General features: G+C 39.3%; 1 protein-coding gene across 2 annotated transcripts in view; it reads left to right on the top strand.

Moving 5' to 3' along the window:
- Nucleotides 1-25,783, top strand: part of Wdr7 (WD repeat domain 7) — a 259,944-nt gene extending 234,161 nt beyond the window's left edge. For both annotated transcript variants that reach the window (XM_034517777.1, XM_034517776.1), the window contains 2 exons: nucleotides 17,013-17,117; nucleotides 23,173-25,783. In XM_034517777.1, coding sequence (XP_034373668.1) covers nucleotides 17,013-17,117; nucleotides 23,173-23,376 — 309 coding nt within the window. In that variant the 3' untranslated portion in view covers nucleotides 23,377-25,783. The remainder of the gene's footprint in view (nucleotides 1-17,012; nucleotides 17,118-23,172) is intronic.
- The last annotated feature ends 995 nt before the right edge of the window (nucleotides 25,784-26,778 follow it).

Raw genomic sequence — 26,778 nt, 5'->3', positions numbered from 1 at the left:
TGCGCCTCGCTTCCGTCAGCCCCAGCTTTAGGTTGATTAAGGTATCATTCATCTCTGGTAGTGCTCGTCCGGTTTCTTTCACTCTTATCACCTTCATAACCCCTAATTAAGCAATAAGGCTTGACAGGGAGTATGGTTATCGTGAGATAATGACGCCCCAAGTGTGTTGTGAGTCACAGGGTTCAGCTGAGTGCTTCTAAACCTCTACGGGTGTGATTATCTTGTGATAAACATACCACATGGCTGCTCATTGATACCATGGATTCATGCCCACCACTTGCAGGCAGGTGACATTGACATTTTCTTGCTTACCTGTTCACCCAACCCAAATCGCTGGGTTTTTGTAAAGCCATTGCCTCAAATCTTACTGAGTTTGATGCACAAACTCCTATTTCATTGTTTCGATGGAGCACTTGAACTTCCAAGTACACACCTGGAGAAAAATTAATAACCTCACTTTTTTTTTAAAGGCTAAGTTTTCTCAGAAGGTAGGCCTTAGGGAAGGCAAATTTCTCACCCTGGTAATTTTGCCGCTGCTCATTTAGTGAATGGTAACAGTTAGCCAATCTTATGAACTCAGAATTGCATATGATTTTATGCTAATGATGGCTCCAAGCTCTCGAAAGTTCCCTAGAAGAGAGTAACTGGATTTTTATATTGGGAAGCTTTTTATAATCTTCCATTTGTAACTACTACTGTCAAAAAGTAGGATGAGAGAGGAGATTACTAACTCCATAGCTGTTTTCTGTTTGATTAAGATTTTGGAGAAAAATAATTTATATTTCCTATGTTGAATATAGCTTGTTGTTTTAAAAACACATATTATCTCTTGTAAACTTATTCACTTATTCTGGCTTTAATTAAAGAGACCACATATTGGATGATATATTTCTTAGAGGTGTGTGTGTGTGTGTGTGTGTGTGTGTGTGTGTGTGCACATATGTGTGTATGTGATTTTTAAAAAAAGGAATGAAAATACCAGGTCTAGCTTTTGAATGTTTTGATATGAATTCAAGTTAATGCATCTTCTGAAACACAACACTTGGAGAATTTTTGATGGTGATAAAATGTTCTGAATCTTTGCCTTCTGCTCTTGTAAAATCTAGCAGCATATAGTTCTTGAGACTGAGGAAATATGTTTTAGATATTTTATTTGTAGTGTCTCTAATTTAGTCTCAAGTAGTTATATTGCTAGTTACTAAGCTATTATCTAGCTTGTTTTTAAAGAAAAATATATATCCTTGCAAGTTAATTTTTCTCAAGAGTTTGTAACTTAAAACAAGCAACTCAACTGTGTCATGGCTTCTTGATGTTCTCTTCAGACCTAAAAGTATCTCCTTTTGAGGGGATAATTTGTGTCTTAATTCCCTGTTGAAATTCTAATATTGCCTAGCATAGTATTCCGTGTTTAAGGTCCTGTCATAAAACAGGTATTCGTTGTATATTGAAACTATAAATTTAGGTATATTAGCTTAATAATTTTCCTGGGGAAGTACTGTCACTTTAAGAAAAAAAATCAAACTCAAATCTGGGATTTTGGTACCTACTTCCTATTAAATGACTTATAATATTGGTCATTCCATTCTTTCTTATTCATAAAAATTTTACTTTTAAAATAAACTTAGCCACACTTATCTTAATTCCTTTGACTACTATTCCCTTGCTAGTAAAAGTCAAAAGTGTTTAAGTCTTGAACATTCTGCTGGTAAACCCAGATGCTGCTGCTCACATGGCCAAGTTTGTTCATCTTTAAACAACATTTGATTTTACACTAGAATCTTTTCACACTCAAATCCATAGTAAGTGTCTTCTAAATGAGCTGATGGGACCCAGGGAAACTAATATCTTTCTTCATAAGGAAAGTAGACAGTTCTTATAACATCGGCATCATTATTTAAGCTGTGACTTCTTGGTGCTTACAGTAATGTTGTTTATTAATAATGTTAGGTCATCTAAGCAGGAAACTAAACAGAAATTCTGATATAAAACACTATTGAATTTTGTATGAAATCTATAAAACCACAGGTAGGTAAGCTGAAGACCAATGACTCTCTTCACCCAAGACCTTCATGACTGCTTGCAGACCACAGCATAGTAGTGTTCTGATAGAGGATATGGGTAAAGAACAGCAGAAGCTGCTGCCAGGCCACCTAGAGGGAGGGGACACTTTGCGCTGTGGACCAGAGTCCAGCAGAAATCCTAAGCTTCTGTAAGTCATCAGGGGCTCTGCAGTCTGGCGGCCTCTCATTAGCTGTGAGCCCTTCCCTCAACATCAGAAAGTCAGCTCAAAATCAGATCTCCCACTGATAGGATCTTAGGGCTTTAAAGATTTACTTCAGGTCAGTGTGGGAAGAGCAAGAAGGTAGGTCAAGGTAGAGCAAGTATGATTAATCATAATAAAGTCATCATGACTGATATTTTCATTTTTGATCTATTGTATATAATTTGAAATTTTCTGTAATGGTTTTGAAGTGTAAATCTATAAATACTAAATTAACAGAAATATTGATACTATAATGTATACTATACTATATAATATAAATAATACTTCATAATACTTAGAAAGTAAAAGTTGCTTCTGCATGGTTTTCTGCTTTTACCTGCTAACTGTCCCAGCCTCACCTCAGGCCACACTGACTGGCTTATTTTTATTTGCACCAATCAGCTTTTCTCTGTGACCTTAAGCCCTTTCTTTGCTCATGCTATTTCCTTCTTTGCTATCTCTCTACCTCTCATCCTCTATGCCACATTTTTAGTTAAATGAACTACTGTCCTTATCTGTTGATTAAACCCAAGGGTAGCTTAGCTCTTCACTAGTTCCCAATTTTACCAATAAAATAATGCTTGAATTTTATCTAAAAAAAAAAAAATAGAAAATACTGCATTTCTAACATTGATAGTTAACTCTTTTTCTAAAATGTCTCAAATATTGATTTGGAGTAAGAATTAAGTTTAAGTTTAGGCCTATATGGAACTGGGATGCTAATGGAGAACCTCTGAGTACCAGGTGAGAGCTGCTACAGGAAACAGTCTTTCTCCTCAGATAATGGTGAAGTATAACAGACTTCTTGTGCTCTGTCTCCTTCAGTCCTGTGGCTGATCAGTTACTTTCCAAGTATTCCACTGATCTTCAACTTCAGAGACAAGATGGTCAAGGACCTATAGCATTTGTTAAGATTTTTGGTAAAGGGCATCCCATGGCCGGATTAGCTATATGCCCTATGTTTGGCCATGAATGAAAAAAGTCTGAAGTTTAGCCAGAGTTGTCAAAGATGGAGACTCCCATGCAGTCTGGCTCACTATGCCAATGACCAGCAATTCTTGAAACTGTTTTGTTCCTCCTAAAGTCAAAGCTACAGTGCACTAATATTGCAGGTGGTTGATGCTATGATCTGTCTGTGGCACATGTGAAATAAGTTGAAGGAAGCAAAGTAACTGGGCGTGGAGAGCAGCTCCCTGAGTAGACTAATCAGTTGACCTCCTAAGCGATGGGGAAGCCTTCTGAGTTATTTTAGAATAACCAGACTGTTTATGTAAATTCTGATGGGCTTGAGGAAGCACATCTGACACCAAGGACTTGGCATCCAGAAATCAAAGATTTGCTGAAGTTTCTGCCTAAACTTAGCGTTGCTCAAAATGTAAATAAAACCAAAAACCAACCAAAAAAAGCAGTTTGTGCCAGATGTGGTTGCTCAGGCTTTTAATTCCAGCAAAAGCAGGCAAAGCTCTGAGTTCAAAGGCAGCCTGGTCTACGTGAAGAATTCTGGGTTAGCAGAGCAACATAATGAGACTGTGTCTCAAAAACAAGCCAACACACACATAACAAGTTCGACATACTCATCAATTTAGGTTGGTTTTTTTTTTTTTTTTTTCTTTTTACCATTTATTTTTCTTGGGAATGAAGCCACTTGCTATCATGAGACCAGGCTGCCCGAGAAGCAGGAAAATGCTGACCACAGTGAAGCCAAATCACTGAGGACTGAGATTTGAAATTGGCATCTTGTCTGGGGGAAAAGCTCTTAAAAAATTGAATTTGTATCAAAAAGAAATGCAGAAATGTATCTAATTTGCCCAGGTCTCCCTAGATGGGCTGTTTGAGCTCTTAGCTCTGGGGAGGTTCTGTGTGAGCAGAGCACTTTAGCTCAGACAGTCAGAAGGGGCTTCTGTCTAAGCAAGGGGGATGTGTGTCTCTTTTTTTTCCTGTTCATGCTGATTTATAGGAAACCCTTTCACAGAATGGTACTTTCCTGTAAAGTGAGCAGTCGTCCCCCAGGATGCTCTTTACATTACTGGATACATATTCTACAAGAATCAGGCAGATACATTGTTGTCAGTGTATGATAAGCTCTCGGGGACTCAGACTCTTCCTAGCTGGTACGACACACATTTTATGTTGTTGGTTAAAAGAGAACAATTAGGACTATTGCCCCATTGGTGTTTAAGGGCATATTTGCATGTGTGTTTGTTAACTAACTGAAAACTCATGTACACTCCAGGTTTTCTAGAGGTGCAGCAACCCGAGCCCCTTCTTTTTAATGTTCTGTTGATTTTTAGGTCATTTTGCATGATTTATCATCTCAAGAATAGGAGTTTGTTCTCTTTTTTTGTTATTTTACATGAAGTTTCTCTCAAATAACTAAATCTTAAACTCTTGTGGCAAAATATATTTGAGCAATTTTAAGCAATTTATTAGTCTAAATTAGTCGAAATTATGTAAGAATGTGATTTAGAAGCCCTGTTCTTATCAAGGATTTCAACCCCATTCCAGTAAGTAGACTTCCTGTGAACTATGCACCATAGCAACCATCACAGAAAGAGAAAATGCCTGCTGCCCCAGCACTCCCTTAGTCTCAGGAACTCCCGGCTAGAATAACTTCTCTTTATTTAGAAGCTACAAAGTTTCAGACTTCAGGTGGTTAGTGGCTGGGATTACCAAACTCGCCACATACTAGGTAGTGCCAGCCATGCATTAATGCAGGAGGATGCCAGCAGTCTCTTAATATATTCAACAAGTGTTTTGATGAAGAGTGCTGCATGAAATGAATTCTCAATGTGTAATTTAAATTGGTAAGGCAACATTGACTGTGACAAATTCCTGTGCTCTCATCTCACAGTAGCACTATAGCTCAACATAAAAAACAAAACCTCGGCCAATAACCAGAGGCGGTGTCAGGAGACATACACGGGCAGGGTTACGGAGGGTGCTCTTAAACCAAAAGACTCTGAAACTCTTTCCTCTCTGAAGGAGCTGTACAGATATATTAGTATTTGTGTTTAATTAACCAGTATTACATTTATATTTTTAAAGACTGACATAAAACAATTAATTCAGTGACCAAGGGGAAGAAAGAGCTTAATAAGTAATAATGTTCCTTTTTTCATATCTTTTTTACCAATCTTGTAGTATCTCATTTGATATTTTTCTTAGTAAGGAAGGTATTGATTTAAAATGATGGAAAAATCCTGTTTTTATTCCTTTATTGAATATTCATTTTTATTTTCAGGTCCTGCTATTGGATGTTACATTAATTAAAAGTAACACCATACTCTCCTGTGGGCAGATTGGCATCTCCTCCCAGCCCTGCTCGTTTTGGTTTTTGGTAATTTTGTAATGTTTGCAAGAGGATTAGTTTGTTGAGAATCAGAAAGTACACTTAGCTGTACTTCACCAAATCACAAGGGTGCAGAAATGAAAAAGACCTTTCTAGAATTAACAGTGCATTGTAGGTCCAAGCTATGTGAGTTCAGGGTTTTCTTGAGGTTTGGCTGCTCTGCAAAGTGTCCAGAGGTTTCCTTCAGAGAGAAGTGTTATGGTTCATTTCGTGCCCTTTATGGTTGCTGTCCTGTTTATTTAGTATAAAAATAAATTTCTAGTTCCTCATGCATAGAAGTTTGAATTTACAGTTTCTGGAATTTGTTTAAATCCCTTCTACCTTTTTGGTTGAATAGAAATGCAAGCAGACAATAAGAAATAATTTTAGACTTAGAGCTAGAAAATGAAAAAGCTAAGAGTCTTCTGGCCAGGCAATCCTGAATCAATAGGCAGTATTATAAATTGAGCAAAAATGTATGGCTTATTGGAAAGGAAGCACTGTCACTTGCGACATGCACAGATCTACTACAGAGTGATAGACTACAGTTCTAGGAAAGGCACACTTGGAGCCGTTTACAGGAAGAAAGGCTTCCTGGCTGAGATGGTAGGCTGTGGTTAAGGTACCCCAGGGGACTTGGTGGGAGCAGTATCCACTGAGGCCTGATGAACCTAGAAAATGCATTCCACGACGTAGCCTTTTAGCCTCTCGTTTCTAAGTAGCCAGCCTTCTGTGAGTCCATTTCTCACTACTTCCAGACAGTAGCAACACAAGCATCATGCCACACAATTTATTTTTTTCTGATGTATTTTCCTGTTCATACATGTGTGTAACTGCTTTCATGGGCATGGGGTATTATAATGTGCTGTACTTAATGTGCTGGTTATGGAGTTATAGTTGGATGAATAATAGCAATGCATTCCGTTTTGTCACCACCACAGGCAGGAGTGTGTGTGTGTGTGTGTGTGTGTGTGTATGTGTACGCACATGTGTTTGTGGGGCTGTGTGTGTGGCTATGGGAGAGGCTGGATTATTTAACTCAGCATGTGTACATCCACCCATGAACCTATATTCCAATGTTTCCTTGTTGATAAGTGATACTAAACTTGTACCTATAGAATCCCAGATTTGAATTTGACTGGAAAGGTGGGTTTATTTATATCAGAACAGAATTTTGCAGACAACAGTGATCATTGGGGCAGTCTTCATTTCTGCAGTTTATTTCTCTACCCTTTGGTGGAAAGGACGTAAGCATTTTTGTGATTGCTTCCCAGCTTTTGAATAATGTACTGTACACTGAGTTATCTCAAACCAACACTAAAAATTGGTACATCAGAAATTAAACACAACCATGCCCATGACTATGATTTTCATTTACACACACACACACACACACACACTACAAGTAAATTGTCGAAACAAAGCACCTAGTACAGGGCCTGTCTTTTCCAGACTCAGACTTCAGCTGAATATTCTTTCTAAAGCATCCAAGATGTTCAACAGTGTGTATCTAAAACAAAAGTTATTTAATTGAATGAATGGGGTACTCCAAATCATAAGCAAAAAATACTCTGTTTCTAAAACTTTTTTTTACCCTGTGGCCTTAGACTAGGAAGATGAGGTAACCTCTTGTCCATCACGTCTTGTGATCTGATGTTTCAAGTACACAACAAACACTTGGAAAATGTTCTGAAACACTTGGGTGGCTGCAGCTGTCATCCCATTTTTTTCTGGATTAAGTTTGGTCAAGAAAGAAACTGCCTCATTTTCTACTTGTCATTTGCCCAGGAAGTGAAAGCAAATTGTAATGAGGGAGTCACAGCAGGAGAGCCCCTAACAAATGAGAGACACATACTGACTGGCAGCCGGCATGTCATTTCAGTGATAAATGTATTTTATGCACTATTGTCAGAGTCACTCACTATTGTCCTTGGATTTACTGCTGCCTGAAGTTGAAGTACAATTCACATTCTAAACAGTCCTAACAACTAGTGACAGGAGCCTTACTTTTAAAATGTCAGCCATCTTATTTGTGTAAGTAAAATATACATTTTACTGCAACTTTTCTTACCACTGTTTAAGACATCAAATAAAAGTTAAATACTGATGAGACCCTGGTGAAGTGAACTTGTGTAAACTGACTAATGTACTCATTGATGCAAAACTTGAACACAGCCAAACTTCAGGAATTAGCCATTCTATGATTTTTGTTTCTTCATTTGCTTAAATTTTGTGAAGAATTTTTATAAGCAGAATTCCAAAGCAACACCATTTCATATTAAGACTAGTATGTGTTTGACTTTGGTTTGGGTTTTTTGTTGTTGTTGTCGTCATTGGTGTCATTGTTGTTGTTGCATGTGTGTGCTGAGAATCAAACCTATCACCTTATACTCTCTAAGAACAAGCTATACCCCTGAGCTATACACCTGTGCCAAGACTTCTATGTTTGAAATAAGGCATATATTAAAATATAGAAAATAGCATTTTATGCTTTTTCCCTATATCCTTCCCAGCTCAATGAGGGCAGTGTCGTCTCTGGGCAGGTGGGCCTGGGCTGTATGAGGCAAGTAGCTGAGCAAGTCACAAGGAGCAAGCCAATAGCAGCATGTGCCCATGCTGCCTGCTTCAGTTTCTAGGTCCAGGTTCCTACCTTGAGCTCCTGTCTTATTTTCCCTCATGATAGACATGAAAGCCTTTCTTTTCCAAATTGCTTTTCATTACTGTGGAAACCAAGCCAGAACAACTAGTCTCGATCCCAAGCCATAAAAACAACTACCCTCTATTAAATGATGTCTCTGTTCCTATTATAAAGCAAAGCACGGTTTGGGGAAACACACATGTCTCATATAGTTTTAAACTTACTATTTTAACATTTAAAGTCATCTGACAACTCTGATTTTTGGAACAAGTGCACTGTTTAAAAATTGGCACAAGGAGCTTCAAAATTGCTCACTCTAGAAAACAGAACTGATAAGTTTTGTGATTTTATAGATGAGCTAACACAGAGTCTGAAAAGATAGGCTGGAGAAATGATTAATAAATAGGTAAAAAAAAAAAAAAAAAAAAAAAAAACCAAACATTTTCTGCACCAGCCTGGAGCCTTGATAGGTCCCTGGAACTCATGTTAAAGGTTAGAAGGAGAGCCCAGCATGGTGACACACATCATTAATCCCAGTGCTTGGGAGGGAGAGTCAGGCAAAGCTTTGTGAGTTTGAGGCCAGCCTGGTCTACATAGCACATTCCAGGAGACCCTGAACTACAAAGGGAGACCTTGTCTTTAAAAGCAATCAAAAACAGGTAGAAGGAAAGAATCAACTCCACAAACATGTCCTCTGACCTTCACACATGCTCCATGCACCCCCCCAACACAGTCATATATAGACACAAGCAATAATAAATGCAAACTCTTAAAAATAAAACTGAAAGGGCATATCCACTGACTCATCATAGTTCCTTAAAGGAAGGGATTTAACAAGAGGACTCATTTGTACAAGTATTTCTAAAAAAAATAGATGGGACTAAAAGTGTGTGTGTGTGTGTGTGTCTGTGTGTGTCTGTGTGTGTCTGTATCTGTGTTTCCATAGCCCAGTGTAGTGACAAATGCCTATAACTGAAGCACTCAGGAGGCTGAGGCAAAAAGATTTCAAATTCAGAACAAACCCACAGGAAACCCAGTCTAAAGGGAACATAGATTTCTAGCTGTCTTACAAACATGTGGGAACACACAGGGTCTGCTGGTCAGGCAAGAGCAATCAATGCAGTAGCCCCTGTCCTGGATTCACCTGCAGGAGTTTAAACCTCTGAACACAACACGAAGCTGCCTTGGTTCCTTCACTGGGCAGGATGGAGGGAGACTGGGCTGGCTCACAGACACCTCAGCCCAAGGAGGACGGTGGTTCTTCCACATTGATCGGCAGCTCTCCTCTGCAGTCCTCAGTGCCAGTGGTTTTTCATGGATCCATTTAGTTGTGTGTCTTCTACAGGCAAAGAAAGGAAGTTCTTAGGAAAAGAATGATTATAAAATTCATAGCCTGCCTCTTTCTCTCTGGACACACAAAATGTCTTACAAAATAAAAGAATATGAAGGTGACTGCTCTAGTCTCCAAGGGAGCCCTGCCTTTCTCGTTGGCTCAGCTCCTTTCCAAGGTCTCAGCACATAAGCCCCTTGGTGAGGTTACAGTGATTTCAAACAGACTTGAGGATTGAAAAATGGGTATTTTTTTAAATCTCTTTATCTTCTTTTCAGAAGAAGGCTGAGGTGGTGCTTTTTGATTATATCTTATGCCAAGTCTGGAATGAGGGTCAACCTGTATGGCGTCTTCCTAACAGGATGCACTGAAACTAGTCAGTGAATTGAATTATTTTCTATCACTGTCTGATTGAAACAAATAGACATTTGAGGAGAAGACAAGTATATTTGTATCATTTGAACATCTTAATGGGAATAGACTTAAGGGTAAATACCATAAAGTTGGCTACCATAAGTTTTATTACTGGAAGCCAAGTAAAAGGACTCTATTCCTTTAAAAAAAAAAAAAAAAAAAAAAAACCTCCAGCCCTTTTGTCCATTTGCAGTTACTAACAGTGATTTATATGTCATTTGGGGATAAACTAACTGACATTGATAAATTAAATAGTGTTTTAGTATCTACATACTGATAATCCTTATGACATAAGCAATATAGCCTTTTGATTTTTTTTTTCTGTAGGAATGATACTCCACTGGTGTAGAAATAGTGAAAACGCTGTAAATGTTTCCGCTTTCACCTTTGTAATGGCATCAACATGAACTTTAGGTTTCAGTTTCACTCCTCATTAGGCATTAAAGACACGAAGTTTTAGGCATACAGGTCTCCTACATGCCCTGTATTTAAGAACATTAAATATACCTTCCTCTATAGGTAATCTCAGTAATAGGATGTTTAATTCACTTTCCACTGAAGTAAATTTTTTTGAGAAATCTATAGGCAATGCTGATTAAATATACAGCATATGTCTAGAAGACATTGCAGCAGAATACCCAGTGTATTTTTTATCGATTCTAGCTTATGATTCCATGAATTGATGACACTTAGAGCAGAGTAAAATTGGCCATTGTGATCGTTAGTAAAAGAATCTGCACATTAAACTGAAGAACCAAATATGTATGCACATATGCAAAGAGAGTCACGTTCATTTCAACTCGCTATCATCTTTCCTAGTTTCTAATGGTATGGCTTTTTTTTTTTTTTTTTTTTTTTTTTTTTTTGGTTTTAGAATTACACTAGGAAAGTCTTTAGTTTCTTATACATTTACTATTGTGAAATGTAATAACCATGGAAAACTGATAAAGTTCAAGATTAAGAAAAAAATTGGATTTTTTTGAGACAGGGTTTCTCTGTGTAGCCGTGGCTGTCCTGGAACTCACTCTGTAGACCAGGCTGGCCTCGAACTCAGAAATCCACCTACCTCAGCCTCCCAAGTGCTGGGATTAAAGGCGTGTGCCACCACTGCCTGGAGGGGGGAGACAGGGAGGCAGATGTTCACGTATCTCCACCAGTCAAAGATAGTTGATATTATCTAGGTTGGGTAGTGGGTTACACCTCTGATTGAGCATTACCAAACTTATAAAGCCTTTAATTAACATTTTTTTAAAAAATGTATACATGCAAAAAGGAAAAGGGGGCATGGGATAGGGGTTTTCTAAGCGGGGGGGGGGAAGGGAAAGGGGATGGCATCTGAAGTGTAAATAAAATATCCAATAAAAAATGAAAAAAAAATGAAAAAATTGGAAATATAAGTCTGTCTGTAAAAATAGGTCTTATTGCTGAATTTTTTTAAAAATGTCCTTTTGGCAACTTCACAAGGTCCCAAGAGTGCTTGCCCAGAAAGGCTTGAGCGTGCTCCATGCCATGGTTTGTAAGTCCACATGAGCCTTGGGACTAGCCATAGTCAGCCGATCCACTGTTTGATGGTGTTATGATGTAAGCCTTGTGAGCAGCCACAGTGAGGTGACTCTCTGGTTAATGGATGTAAGCTTAGTGTCTTCCTTAGTGACTTGCCCAGCCTGTCACTTGTCTCCTGGAACAAAGAGATGACTCATATAGCTGCTGAAATTTTCCTTAGTTGATTGTTTGGAAGAAAAGAACAGAGAATATTTTTCCTTGGGTATAATTTAGTCTTAACTTTTGAACTCATCTGAAATGGCTGTGTTTAAGTAAGCCTTTTCCTTGCCCAGCAAGGAAGACTGTCTGCCTTTGTTTCCTCCCTGCTATGAAGTTATCTCCTTGCCAACCTGCCATGAAATGTGTGACTTCCTGTGTTGGCATCCTGGAAAGACATGCAAATCTTATGCTGAACTCTTTTCTTCCACATCTCTTTCTGATTTTTCTGCTATAAATACGAATATGTAAAATTAAAAAAAAAAAAAACACTGCACAAAATGACCAGAGCTTTACCCACAGTGGCATTCATGGTATTCATTAAATGCTATTAGTACCAAAAAAAAAAAAGTGTCCATATTGCTAGTTCTTGCCTTTCTAGGACTCTGCGCTTTTTCTCTGCCCATTTCTTGAGTATTATGGCTATCTCCAATCTATCTCTTCTTTCCATAGACCAATGGACACTTTGTTCAGGCATTTTTTGACTTCAGGAATCTCCCATGTTTGTGCTTATGAAACCTAAGTTGCACACCTGTCTTCTGCTTGTTGCAGTGCATTCTGGGGGAAGGTGCCCCTGTGGAAAACATAACTGGTTCTTCTGTGGACATGTGTAGCCACTGGGAACAGAGTTCCCAGTGTCCTCAAATTACATCTACCTTATTACTCCAGGTTCAGCCATGCTTCTCCCAAAGTAGACACTTCTTTCTCAGTCTCCAAGACATTGAGGCTGTGACATGTAGGCCATGTTCCTATCTATCTGTCTGTCTGTCCATCCATCTGTCCATCCATCCATCTGTCTGTCCATCCATCCATCTATCCATCCATCTGTTCATCATCTACCAATGTCTGATCTATCTACTATTTGCAAATACATGGTCAATTCTTTGTAAATCTTTTGCATATTTATGATAATAAAATTTACCCACTTTCATAAATTTTTCTAACTTTGCTAAAAGTAACAAAATGTTTTGTTTGAGTCTCAACCACATAGATAAGAACAGAGCCATGTGAGAGGAATAAGCAGTGCTCATGATTAGTCTTGTCCCTTGGGTTGTTTTCTTTCATTAGGCAATGGGTTGGACCATGGAGTATTCTGTCTTCTGACTGGGACAATTGCAGAATTTCTTATTCCTCCTAGAACTGCAAAAGTAGACAGTTTTCTTCATCCTATCTCTATCTTTTCCATACACAAATACCTTTGGGGGAAAAACACACATGACAAGACATTGGTGTTCATTTGTACATAAAAAGGCAGCCAGACCACCCTTAGACACCTGTTGTTTTGAAAATGGCTTTTAGTTGTTTAGCCTCTGAGACTGGGGTTGCTGCCTCACAAGGCACTAACAAGTTCAGTGGGATCGTCCACACCTAGGTGTTTAATGCAGTGTGGGAGTTGAGTTTAAAGTTAGTTCAGGTGATGTCTGCACCAATTCTCAAGTCCAGAGAATCTGAACGAAAGGCAACATTTCATTAGAATGGAGGCCAAAGCACCACCCAGGCTGAGGCACTGATGACCTCAGCAGCTGTACCACACTGTGTACTGCAGAACATCTGGCCTGCTCCCGTCAGATTGCTTCATCCACAAGAGACCTGTGTGTCAGCTGCAGCTATGCTCTTGGACCTTGTGTAGATCTCTTTAGAGACATCTCTGTGGGAACTCAGCAGCATCACATCACACGCGTGTGTGCGTGTATGCATGTGTGGGTGCGCGCGCAAGTGCACACTTGCATTTGTGGGCTGCTTGCATGTGTTTTCTTTCACCTGATATAAATGGTAATCCTACTTAGTTCAAAACAGACTTCAAAGAAGTATTTATTTTAACTTGGTGTATGTCTGGTCTTCAAACCACTTAGATTAAAAACAGGCGGAAGATGAGCACAACCCATATGCAGTATTTATTACTAGATACAAACTGAGCATAAATTTAGTTCGAAGCTTCCTGGCAGTAAAGGAAATACCATTGGATTATGTAATAACTGTTTCACCATAAAAAGAAGTGTGTCTAGTAAGCAAACTATTTTCCTGACTGCCTCACTCCCTCTCTCCAAAAATATTACCAGAAAGAACTTTTATGGCATCTGTTAGAGAAGCCATGTCGCCTCACGTGGAGCTGTCCATCATGTAGATGTTCTGGACGCTAGTCTCTGTAGTACATGATGACATAGAGTGAACTGGCCAAATGTATCCTGAGCGGGGCAGTTGTGGACCTGGTGTCTAGTTTTCTGCAGGGATGACTTTCCCTGGAAAGTGTGCTACTTGGGTGTTAGAGGTGACATTCTGTGGGTACCTGGCTTAAAGCCCACTTGTTGCTAATTAAGACAGGATGCTGATCTGAAGCAGATATTGCATTCTGTGTGGATATTGAAAGGGTCACGGCCCAGAATGTGCTTTCTCTACCCTCACTCAGTTGGACACTGAGGCTTTCAAGAAGGGCCAATGTGTTTTTGGAAAAATTTGTACTCTGGTTATGGTTTTAGTTGAGTAATCAGATTCCAGAGCATGGAGAAAACTGTTTTGAATCATATATTCACAATGAAAGGCCCGTATTCTATAGGAGAACTTGTCTGGCCCATAGGTCTCTTCTCAGTTCTACACTAGTGAAAAGCAAGTGTCCAAGCTGAAGTGGCCATGTGTAAGCCAGACCCAGCTCTTGAGCAGCTCAGTTCACATAAGATATGGTAAGTTAGAAATGCAGGCCCAAACCTTCTTAAACAGTTTGCAGGAAAACAAAATACATCTATTGTACAGGGCTGAGGATATCTAGTGGTAGTGCTTGCATCTTGTTCAAGGCCCTGGGTTCAATCACAGTATAATAATAATAATAATAATAATAATAATAATAGTAATAATAATAATAGTAATAATAATAATAATTTGGCTTTGATGATCCTCTATTATAAACCAAGGTTTCACCAATCATCTTAACCAAACACAGAGATTTCAATTGGCTCCAAGGAAATGAGATTTGTCTGTCTTTTGTTGTTGTTTCCAGATCTGGGTACTAATCTTGAAAAACCAAAGTGCTTTTCCATTGAGTTCTCTAAGCTGGTCTAGTAAGTGCCAGTTGACATTTAATTTTTTTGAAAATTTCTCTCGTGCTGTTTGATTGCACTGGTTTCCTTCAGTAGCTGTTCAGCACGTGTACCCACTGCTCTATTTAGCATGCTTGTTGCCAGCACCATGGATAGCTCCCACCGGTCTTTACTAATGTCAGTCTGAGGTCTGTTTTTAAGCAATCTATGATGCCTAGTGATCCTGATTTGGGCATAAACCATTCTAGACTTTTAGGGCAGGGGTCATTTTAAAAAAACACTATACTTAAGTAATTGAGTTATGTGATTGTTAACATTTGTGTGGTCATTCCTAGGTAAATAAGCATAAGAAAAAATGTTAGTAATATTTGCTGAGTTTATTATGTGCTAAGAATTGTGAAGATTACAATATGTATATTAGTTTATTTAATTGCCACAAAGCTCTTTGACACACACACACATAACCACTATCAATATCATCATCCCTGAACTACAGATATTGATACTCTGAGGTTAGATTGTGTGACTCTGGTTCCACAGTGAGTAAGTAGTGAGGCAAATGCAAACTCAGACAGTGTAACTCGGTTCCCATTCCCCCTGCTGCCTAAAGCCCAGCCCTATATTACCAGAATAACATTCTCTTTTTGAGTACCTTGACCATCAAATCAAATGACAGGAAAGAAGCTAGCAAAGACCATTAAGAAATGTGCTTGGCTCATGTCTTTCTGTCCTCCCTAGTCTTCCTCACTTGAACTTTCAGATATGAATTATATAAAATTTCTTATAAAAATTTACAACATGTATGACCCAAATGACATCACAAGTCTTTGCCCATTGAGATTCATTCCCTGCTCCGTTACAGACAAAGAGAAGGCCCTGGGTATTAGCTAGCATAGTGAAGGTATGGTGTCTAAGAGTAGAATGTGGCTAGCTTATACTATTATTCTAATTTCCTTAGCATGCAGTATTTTATAGAAGTATTAACCCCATCAGATGAGTGTATTTTTTATTGGTAAGGACCTTTTATCAGAGACCTGCTCTAAAATAGACCTTCCTTTTTATTATTCATGGTTAAATCAATGATAACTATTGGCGCAGGTTCAAGACTGTCCCTGTTAACATGATTTATATGTGCCCATACCTCCAGTGTGCACATGTACATATGCGGACTAATTGTAGCTGTATACAGTTAAGAACAGTGTTATTGGTGTCAAATTAAGGGTAAAACATGAAAATTGTGTAATTATTGAGGAGTTGAAATGAATTTTTCTCTTGTTTCACATCAAGGAGATTACAATATAGTTTAGCTTGGCTTTCGCTTCAGATAAGCAAGTTCCTTGGTTATTTTTGGTGATTCTTTTTTTTGTTTGTTTGTTTGGTTGGTTGGTTTTTTTTGTTAGTTGGGGCTCACTAGAAGAACAGAACAGACAGGATGAGTCTGTCTCTACATGAAGGGGATTTATTAGAGTGGCTGACAGGCTGTGATCCAGCTAGTTCAACAATGGCTGGCTACCAATGGAAGGTTCAAGAATCCAGTAGCTGTTCAGTCCATACCGTTGGGTGTGTCAGGTGGTCTTCAGTATGCACCAGAATCCCAAAGAAGTAGGCTCTAACACCAGTGAAGGAATGAGCTAGTGAGCCAGAGTATGCAGCCAGAGAGAGTAAGTTTCCTTTTCCCATGTCCTTTTTATAGGCTGACAGCAGAAAGTGTGGTTCATATTAAAAATGAATCTTCCCAGCTCAAAAGATTTATATTAAAGGCGTGTCTTCCCACCTCAAAGATCTAGATTAGAAGCCAGTCCTCCTGCTTAAAAGGATTATAAATAAATAAATAAACCCCTCACATGTGTACCCAGCCATTTGGCTTTTAGTTAATTGCAGATATTGTCAAGTTGACAATGAAGAGTAAGCCACCACACCATTCTCACTGGTGCAAAATTACAGCCTTTAATGTGAATATTTAAGTCTGGTTTGTCCACTGGTAAAGAAAGTCCACTTTCTCTTTGGGCTCATATACGTTCAAACTGTAGAAGACAGACCCACTCCTCAAAACAAGATTAATGGCATTACATACATGAAGAATGTTTTTCACTTTTTTGATTTTTATAACCTGATTTTATAAATAAAGAATGTTGCTGTTTTCAGTATCCAGTATCTGTGATATCACCTGTTCAACATTATGTTCACAGAAGTACTTGTAAGAGCTCTTTGGAATGCATGTCACTGATGGCCCATGAATTTTATTTCAGACAATCCACGGGCACAAGGGACCAATCACTGCAGTGTCCTTTGCTCCTGATGGGCGTTATCTTGCCACCTACTCAAACACCGACAGCCACATTAGTTTCTGGCAGGTAAGTCTTAAATATGAGTTGCTTTATGTGCTGTGGTGGGGAAGTCTTCCTGTTGTTCCTGTCTGCCAGCCTTCCTCTGTGCCCGTCCCTCCTCCCTGACACCAATGTTGAGTTTTCCCTTGCTGATTCTGTGCTCAGCACTAACTTGCAGTGTGCTGAGAACACAGTTAGCAATCTGGCTGAGAAGGAGCACCTACTGTCACAGGGCTTCACGCTAAGGGAAGCACAGGTAAACATGCAAGCAATTACAGTACAGAGAATCTAAGAACGAGGTGGTAGGAAGCCTTCCAGAGCAAGGGACACCTGCTGGAGCCATGAGTGGTGGAGGAAGAACATGGTGAGGTCTAGGTGGATACCAGTCCAAGGGAAGCTGCACTCAAGCCAGGAGTTTACAGTAGACTTCTATCTAGCAAGGTCCTTGGATCTGCTCTAGTGGAGCATAGGACACTTATTTTATACATGTCCCCTTGTCTCCTTTTTATTTTGTTGCATTATGTTTTTGTTTGAGTGCTGAGTTATTTGTTTAGTTTAGTTTTATTGTTTTGTTTAGTTTTATTGTTTTGTTTGAGATGTTTTTCCCTTATAATCTAGGCTGGTTTCAAATCCAGTATCCTACCTCCACCTCTAAGTGCTGGGATTATAGGCATGCACTACCAGGCTGGTACTGACAGAATGTTCTTAATGTCTAAACTATCCAAGACATAAAAAAAAAAAAAAAAAAAAAACTTAGCCAGGCAGTGGTGGCGCACGCCTTTAATCCTAGCACTTGGGAGGCAGAGGCAGGTGGATCAGGCCAGCCTGATCTACAGAGTGAGTTCCAGGACAGCCAGCGCTACACAGAGAAACCCTGTCTCGAAAAACAAAAAACAAAAAACAAAAAACAACAACAACAAAAAAAACCTTGTATATCTTTATCTGGCCCTTCATGGAATACATGTGAGAATATATATATTTACATTGATTAAACTAAATGCTAATTTTGAGCAACTAATTTTTATAGTAGACTATTTCATACTAAATGTTTAATTACTACCATCTCCTCTTCCTTTTTTAAACTCTTTTTAGTTCTGACAATTAGAAAAATGTTAACAAGATACCCTCGACACCAGGGGTTATTCTAAAATTTTGTTAGCAACTGCATTTTTTGGAGGATGCAAATGCACTACATAGCTTTAAAAGCTGAGAAATAAAATTAAAGTTTTGACAAGGTTTTAACACAACTTGATGATGGTTTAAAAACAAAATCAATAGCTAATAAAATGTAAAACAAATACAATAAACTGTTTAATTAACAACATCCTGCTGAAATGTGACACCTTCAAATCTGTCAGAACCTTTTTTTCCTTTTTAATCTCATTTAGCCTTCCAGGATATTTTCTCATTATCCCTTTTTCCAGAATGTGTCTTCAGCACCTTAATTAACTCATATTAAACTCCATCTATCAGAGCCATCACCCAGTCTTCACTCTGAGCAACCACAGAACCAGCATTTCTACTGTGAGCCCCACGAGTCCATTAGTACCCACAGATGGACTTAGAGCATGAGTCCCTCCGAGCGATTGGCCGATTTCCTACTCACATGTGACTCAGCGGGCTACCATTATGCACCTGTACTTCCATACACATTTCCCTTTAGGTCCTGAAGTCTTGGATGGGTGTTTACTGTTTACACAGGTGTGTCCAGGTGCTAGGTTCTGACCCACACTGCAGAGATAAGGATTAGCAAGTCCAAAGCCTAGTTCTCAAGGGGATTTGTTTTCCTTTTTATAAAAAGTGAGCAAGCCAATCCTGCTTTTTTTTTTTTTTTTTGTCTGTCAACTTTTGTTCAGCAAAGAAAGTACAGTGTTATAGAAAAGATAAACCCATTTTGACAGCTTTTTAGCACTTTCTTGAATTTGTTGCATGGGGTAAGCTTTTGTCTTACCCTTAGTTATATCAAGGTTCTTTTTTAAATACATTTATTCATTGTTTTCTCAAAATATCTCTACGCCCATCCAGATTCTGTACCCAAACATGGGTGTCCATTCTTATTTTAGAAGCCAAGATCATATACAAGATGGTACCGTCCTGATTCCTCCTCTAGTCCCTCTCTGCTGGCGCGCTGACATTTCTGGCTTTTTTCCAGAACATCTGAGCCTGTGAACATGACTCCCTAAGAGCCCCTGCCCCAAAGGCTGCTTGGTGCCATCTGCTCTAGACAGCTCAGCCACTTCCGGGTCTTTCCTTCCTCTGACAGCATCAGAGTGAAAGGTGCAGTCACCTCCCACGTTGCCCCAAGTGTAAATGGAAGGCATGCAAACAGATCGTTCTGGCTGTCCAAGAAAACAGCACATCTCTTTAGAACTGTATTGGCTTTATTGTTTGTTTTGTTTTATTAAAGAGAGTCTACAGTGCAATGGGGGAGTCTCCTGCCGCTGTACTGATGTACACCCATGTCGCTCAGGTCTAATGCTATCTGAGAAGACTTGATCATTCCAGGAAGTGAACTATAATATATTTTGAAAAGTTAATGAAGTCTTATTAATACAAAGCCTTACTAAAACTATCAGCTATAAAATCTTTGCTGAGAAATGAGTGTTAATGAGAAATATTGGTTGGGTAATTACTCAAGTGAGACTCAGTAAAAGGTTTGTATGCTGCGTTACTTACTTTGGGGAAGGCATTAAAATATTCTCTTGTTTTGATTAATTATATCTATGTGAGTTTCTCTGTTCAGAAAACAATCTTCACATAAGTAGTGTAGTGATACATATGTCTGAAGTAAAGGGAGAAGCCAGTGTTGGGTTTTAGTCCGTTTATATAATTAACTATTAAATAGCATGGTCTGGCAGCCATATATCATATTACTACAATTTGAATATTTCACTTTAGTGTATCTGTTTAATATCACAGCTAGGAGAGTTTGCTAATGAAAAACATCCTTAACTCTCTCCAGAAATTACCAATACCACCTAACAAATAAATATTGAACTTCAAAATTGTTAATACATTACATAGATGCTGGTTTCTTCTTATTTTCTCCATCATCCAGTGGAGTGCTACTTAGCCACTCAAAACCAGTAAATCTGTTGTAGCGTGAAGATTGCCTTAACATGTTGTTAAATGGAAAAGCAGATGGTGAAGCAGCTTCTTAATGTGATCTGTGTGTGTGTGTGTATGTATGTGCACACACTCGTGCATGTCATGAGTCATACAGTGTGTATAGGTGCAAGGTATTTGAATGTGCATGTGGTGTGTGTGTGGTATTGCATGCAGTGTACATATAAGTGTAGGGTGTGTGCTTGCGAGTACATATGACGTGTCCACACATTGTGCCCATGAATACATAGTGTGTAAGTGTATATGTATATGATTGTGTTATGGTTTGCATATGTATGCCAGGTGCTTGAGTGTGCATGTGATTGTGTGTGCATGAGTGATTTTGTGTGTGCATAGATTGTGCATATTTGTGCAGGGTACATGAGTGAATGAATGTTAGGAAGGTCCAAAAGTTGTTTATCAAAATGCTGACAGTGTTTGTCACAGGAGATAGGATTTGGGGAGGGTTTTTTTTTCTTTTTTATACTTTTATTTAAAATTTTATATTTATGATTTTTTGTAATAAGGAAAAATACTAAATATTGATAAATTTTGTAATTCCATGTAGCTTTCACTCAAAGTTTTAAGTTTCCTTGAGTTGAGTTTATCATAGTTTATAGCCAGACATCAGTCAATAAAATAATAATGATGACTAGCAGAGTGGTTTACTGTTTCGATGAGAATTAACTCTCATCCTGAGAACTAAGAGCAGGCCTCCTTTGAAGGGTTGTAGGCAAAGGCTAGAAGTGAAATCTGGTGAGACCACGGGTCTTCATTTCCACACCTCTAACAAACAGTGTGTACCTTTGAGAACTCAGCATACCCTGTTCTAAGATGGAAGGCTTTTTGATTGAGGCACTGAGCAAAGCAAAAAGACTCAGCTTATGATGGGAACCCAGAGATAACAATGGCTTGTTCATAAAATGTGCCTGTCTATGGCATGTGTACAAGATACTCCCAGTCCATTTCTTGTAAATGGCTACATTTCAAGGAATGAATAAAAATCAAGGCCTATCCAAGCCTATTGTATGCCCTTTGCATCTTCAGCTACAAGCAGAACTCAAGCTTCATAAATATTCTCACAGCAAATCCATAAGGAATTAAAATACTTTGTAGCTATTTATCAACTTAGAAATCATATATCTTTAAAGCATAGTACACTTGTTGATGCCAGTTAATTTTAACTAACAATTTCCTGGATCAATTGAATCTGTTCTATAGGAGGACTAATTATATATGTTAGGTTTTATAGATGTGAGACTAGCAAATTGAGTTCACCATCCTTATCCGCGTTTAAAACAGTACAGAACCCCCAGGAAGCAGTAAGGCCCAGGATGTTATCTTTTATGGAGTTTTTTAGGAAAAAAGGAAAAGCAATGAGGAAAGAGACCATGGGAGGCTGACAGGTGAGGCGCTGCCTGACTTGAGCTGAACTTTACCAGAAAGAGTTAATGATGACCATACATTTGGTTTAAAATGTGACCTCGTACACTAGTGATTTTTTTCACCTCTTGTGTTGTGTTCGGCACTATTATTAATGCAGGAAAATCAGTAACATTAGTCATCTTAAAAGGGTTATTACTCAAGATGATTTAAATTGTGAAAATGTCAGTGGAGCCTGCACGCACCCTGCTAGAGATGCCATGATTTACGCCCTCTGACACCGTCCTGCTACCGAGAAGCCTGGGAAAAGGAATGGCTTATATTTTGCACTGATCCAAATTCAGAGCATGGTATCACAGTAACACATCTTAAAGGTCCAAAGATCTGCCCGGATTTCAACTGCTGGTGCCGATGGGTCATCATAGACAGGTTTTGTTCCCATAGCCAGCATGTGGTTCATGTAGATGAAGATGCTTTAGTCACCAGAGGAATAGGAGGTGGATATCAGTGTGGAGGATAAAGATTATTTCCAAGGCTTCTTTCCAGGTTTCAGAATACTCTCTCTGTGATTTATGGTAGCACAGATAATGCATATTGAAGTCGTTTAAGTAATATTAAGCTCTTCAAGAAACCTTCAAACCCAGTGGTTCCAAAACCAGACCACTTAGACAACAATTATTTGATATTCAGCACCTTAATCTAATTACATGGTTGTTCAGGATCCATAATTTTCATGTTTTCATTTTGTAAATGGATTAAAAGAAAACTCAGATTTTTAAAGCAAACCCAGAAAAACTCTCAAAAAAGCAAAACCATATTGTTCTTAGCAGGGTAGCAGAGGGGTGGAGTGACAGTTCTCCTCACTTGTGAGCTGGGGGCTGAGGAGATGCCTCAGTAGGTAACGTGCTGAGGAACTGAGTTTGGATCCCCAGCACCCACATACATGCTGGGCTGCTGTGATGGCACACCTGAAATCTCAGCACTTGGTGGGCAGAGAGAGGAGGCAAGGGATTCCCTGGACAAGTGCGTGAGCTAGAGGGGTTGACTGTGTGAGGCCCGGGTTCAGGAAGAGAGGCGGGATGTTGCCCCCAGTATATAAGATGGGAATGATTGCGGATGAACACACACACACACACACATACACACACACACACATGTTTTTCCAGAGCTTTTGGAAAGACACGTGGGTGTAATGGTGGTTGGTGCTGGGAATGGAGCTGGGGGAGGAGCCCAGGCATCGCCCACTCTATCCATAACTTTGTTGTACTTCACTTTCCTCAATCAATCAGAAACCAAATCTTGTCTGATAGAACTGTTTTATTAGCAGCCTTAATTTAGCTTCTTTCCTCAGCATCAGTGTCCTCTTTACTGTCACATTATACTCACAAAGGAAAATTTCTCCAGGCTTCACATCAGTGGCATCCCAACAATTTGAAATCTACTCAAAGGAGTCATTTAGAGTTAAATAACTCAAAGCTGAGTGTGCATCCCCATGCTGGAGGAGAGAGCAGCAGAAGAAATAAGCCACTCTCTGTGGAGGAGAAGAAGAGGGTCTTGACATGTGTCTTAATGTGTGTGTCCCCTGTCCCTGCAGATGAACACCTCACTCCTGGGAAGCATTGGCATGCTGAACTCCGCACCTCAGCTGCGCTGCATCAAGACCTACCAGGTACCTCCAGTGCAGCCTGCATCCCCTGGCTCCCACAATGCCCTTAAGTTGGCCCGGCTCATCTGGACTTCCAACCGGAATGTTATCCTCATGGCCCATGATGGGAAGGAACACCGCTTCATGGTCTGACCCTGCTGTCTGCTGTCCTGACTGTCGGTTGATTCTGTATTGTCTAGGCCGATGTTGCTCTGTCTTTCCTCATACTGGACTGTTGCTTGCTTCCTGCCCCCTCAATGCCATCTAGGGCCATGGCCCAGTGTGTATCATTTGCGCATGCTCCATGGGGGCAGATTGCACATGGGCAGCAGCCTATCAATTTAAAGGCACACACATGCCACTCAACAGGATGTGACCATTCTGTCACTAGGTAGTTTTCTCTGACACAGATAAGAGGGGACAGCTAGTGGTTCCTGGAGATGGTCTTGTTGCTTGATGCAACAGAAGCCTGAGAATCAATGACCAGTGTGACGGCACTCCCAGCCCTAGAAGCCTAGCTTGGACCTGGATGCTGGTGCGATGTGGAGTCCTCCTTATTGAAATGAGTTCCCTTTGGATTTCCCAAACATACTGTTGTTTACTAAACCACTCCATGTTTACATTGGTTTTTGTTCCTGCTAGCAATTGATAGGTAGTTACTCAAGTCCGTATCCAAGGATTAGCCGCTACCTTCTCAGTAACACCAATTCTGACTTGAGAACATAGTGAGAAAATATTAAATCACATACAGATTTTTCCTTCTAGAAAGGTTTTCTAGATAGCTAGCTTTCTGAATGCTCATTTCTGGTTAAATGTTAGTGGATTTCGTAGTTTAAAATACAGATCATCACCACTCACCATGCACTGACTTTAGCCAACCTTCTAAGGGGACTTTCAACAAAGAACCAAGTTTAGAAGCATAGCATATTTATATTGTGGAGTGTCACCCATGTGTCACTAGGTTTTCCTGCTCAGAAAAGGCCTCCTCCTCTTGGGTTCTTCACAACCAATGCTTCTCATGTGTATGACAATGTCACTTACAGTGATCGTTTCAACCTGAGCTTCCAAATTCTGACGAGTAAAAGAACAGCTAGGAAGGCATTTAAGTCAGCATCTTAGAAATCTCATAACTGTGTAGACACACTGTTCAGAGTGTACAGAAAATGTGAAGACTGTCAGTCTGCTTAAGTAGACACTACGGTGAAAGTGTTCACACTTCAACCCAAGCTTCACTCCACTTTCTTCTTGTGTCAAGTTATGTTGGTCTAGTTGTAATGGAAGAAAAAAAAAATCCATAACAACGTTTTGTCTGAGTTGTTCCTAAATTTTTTGATTTGTATTAGTGGGGGTTGATTTGTGTGTTGGTTGATTGGTTAGTTACACAAGATTGTTTATTATATACAAAAACTAAAAAGGAGTTATTGAATTCAGAGAAAATATATAATGTTAACAGAGAAACTAAAATGAAAATGAGAGCATTTAGTCTTAAATTCATAGACTGTCAAAGTTTATATAAAATGTAGAAAAGTAGGATCAAGGTCCGTGAATAAATACATAGTTTACAGTCCTTCAAAGAACATATGAAGAAGCTAATGCCCTCAGTGACTTTCGCCTAGCGATATATGTTATCTTCATTGATGGCAACTCTATACTGTCTCTTGGGTTTTGATGTTGAGGTTCTTTCAAAAGTGAATTTATTTCACATGCATGTATATCATATTTATAATGATTATATACGTAGCTTCCAAGAAAGAAACCAAGAACTGTACAGTGTAGACTTTTGTGAACATGCTAATATATTTGATGTAGATGGAAAAATGTCCAGCGGCCTCTAGCGCCTGCTGTCTGCTCAGCACAGATTTACTTGATGAACTTCAGAGGGAGAAGTTAAACTAGTTGGCATGATAAGCAAACACAGACCTTAGTTTTTTTTTTTTTTTTAAAGCAAAATGTTCCATATATTTTGAAAGAGATACGGGACTGGAGATCAACAACAGATGGTATCACATCATAGAGATGGCACAAAGCAGCGAGGTCACAGGACAAACTTCTGCTCATAGGTCCAGGCCAGTCCTTCTGTGCCCTGTGTGTATATTCAGAAGAGCACAAGGACTATAAAACACTGTGCACATAAAGCTTCATGCTGGAAGACTCACTAAGTGATAGAGTATCATTTACATTCTCATGAACATAACGCTCTCTTTGGCTGTTTTGACGACCATAGTGCCCAGCTTCATCTCAGCTTGGATTCCTCAACACTGAGGTAAACTTTGTATTGTCATCCCAGTATGTTTGTGTTTTATTGATTTTGTTGACACAGCACTTGAACCTGTCCTTGTAAATATAAAGACATATGTGGCTTCACTGGTCATTTACAAGCAAAAGGTGACATGACGTGACACCTGTATGAAAATGTTGTGATGTTTGAAACTGCATACAGTAGATGAATTAAAATGTCTTATCTCCTAAGGCATTCTGGCTGAATCCATTTAGTAGATCCTATGTTCGTTTAAAATTGCTGTGTACATATTTGTGTTAAATAAAACTGAAGTGTACTGAAGATTGTTTTTGTCCTGTTCTTACTGTTTGCTGTGGTCCCTCTTAAACATTCTCTGTTGGAGCCCATTTATCCCTCTCGCCCTCCTGTTTGTAGCTATTCATTTTACTGGAGAGCAAGTTTCAGGAAAGGTAACAAGCCTTGTTCTCAGAGGACAGTAGAGCAGTGACAGCTCCTGCTTTGAGGCCAGATGGAGCAACTGAGCAGCACCCTCTGTGGCCTGGGCAGGGGAATTGCATGCATCCTGCTTTACCTCCAGCCTGACTTGCACCTAAACAGATAGACATTGTACTGAACTGCATCCTGTCAGGCCTCATGACGGGTTATCTGCCTAGGAATCGGATGTGGAGATCATTGGATTCATCTTATTCCATCTCCAGTTGGAAGTGAATTTGAATGCTGAGGTAAGAAGAGCAAATGTTCTAGTCACCCACTGAGCGTTCGTTCCATAACAACCGAACCCTTCTCCTGCTTTTCAGACAAGGATGCAGAACAGCTTGACTCGAATCAGCTGTGTATCAGCATAATCATCCCTGGGAATTAGACAGTGCTAACGTAAATGTGTCCTTGTAGGAAAAGAAGAACAGTAACAGTTCTGTGTGGCTGGTGATCACATAAACTGATCAAATGTGGAAAGGGCATGACATTAATAGGAAGGTAAAGACAAGCAGTGCTGGGTGAACTTTCACCTTTCACCCCTTTGCCTGACTGACAGAACTGAGTGCTGGAGAAAATCAATACTTCAGAGCCAGGAGGGAAATATTTCCACCCTCTAACTAGAGAATATATTTTGACAAGGCCAAGATAATACAAGCTGCACAGGAGAAAGAGAAAAGACTCATTTTTAAAGCTTGACACTTCAAGGTGTTTTTGTACAAGGGTTTAGAGATCGTCAATACATACAAATACCAAAGGTCAAACAGAGAAGCCACAAGAATTTCAAAAATCAGATGCTCCAGTTCCTTTTGCTATTTACAAACTAAAAAAGGAAAAGAAAA

This window comes from Arvicanthis niloticus, chromosome 14 (assembly GCF_011762505.2).
Source record: "Arvicanthis niloticus isolate mArvNil1 chromosome 14, mArvNil1.pat.X, whole genome shotgun sequence".
NCBI classification, from domain to species: Eukaryota; Metazoa; Chordata; class Mammalia; order Rodentia; family Muridae; genus Arvicanthis; species Arvicanthis niloticus.
This window is presented reverse-complemented; position numbering and strand designations above follow the sequence as displayed.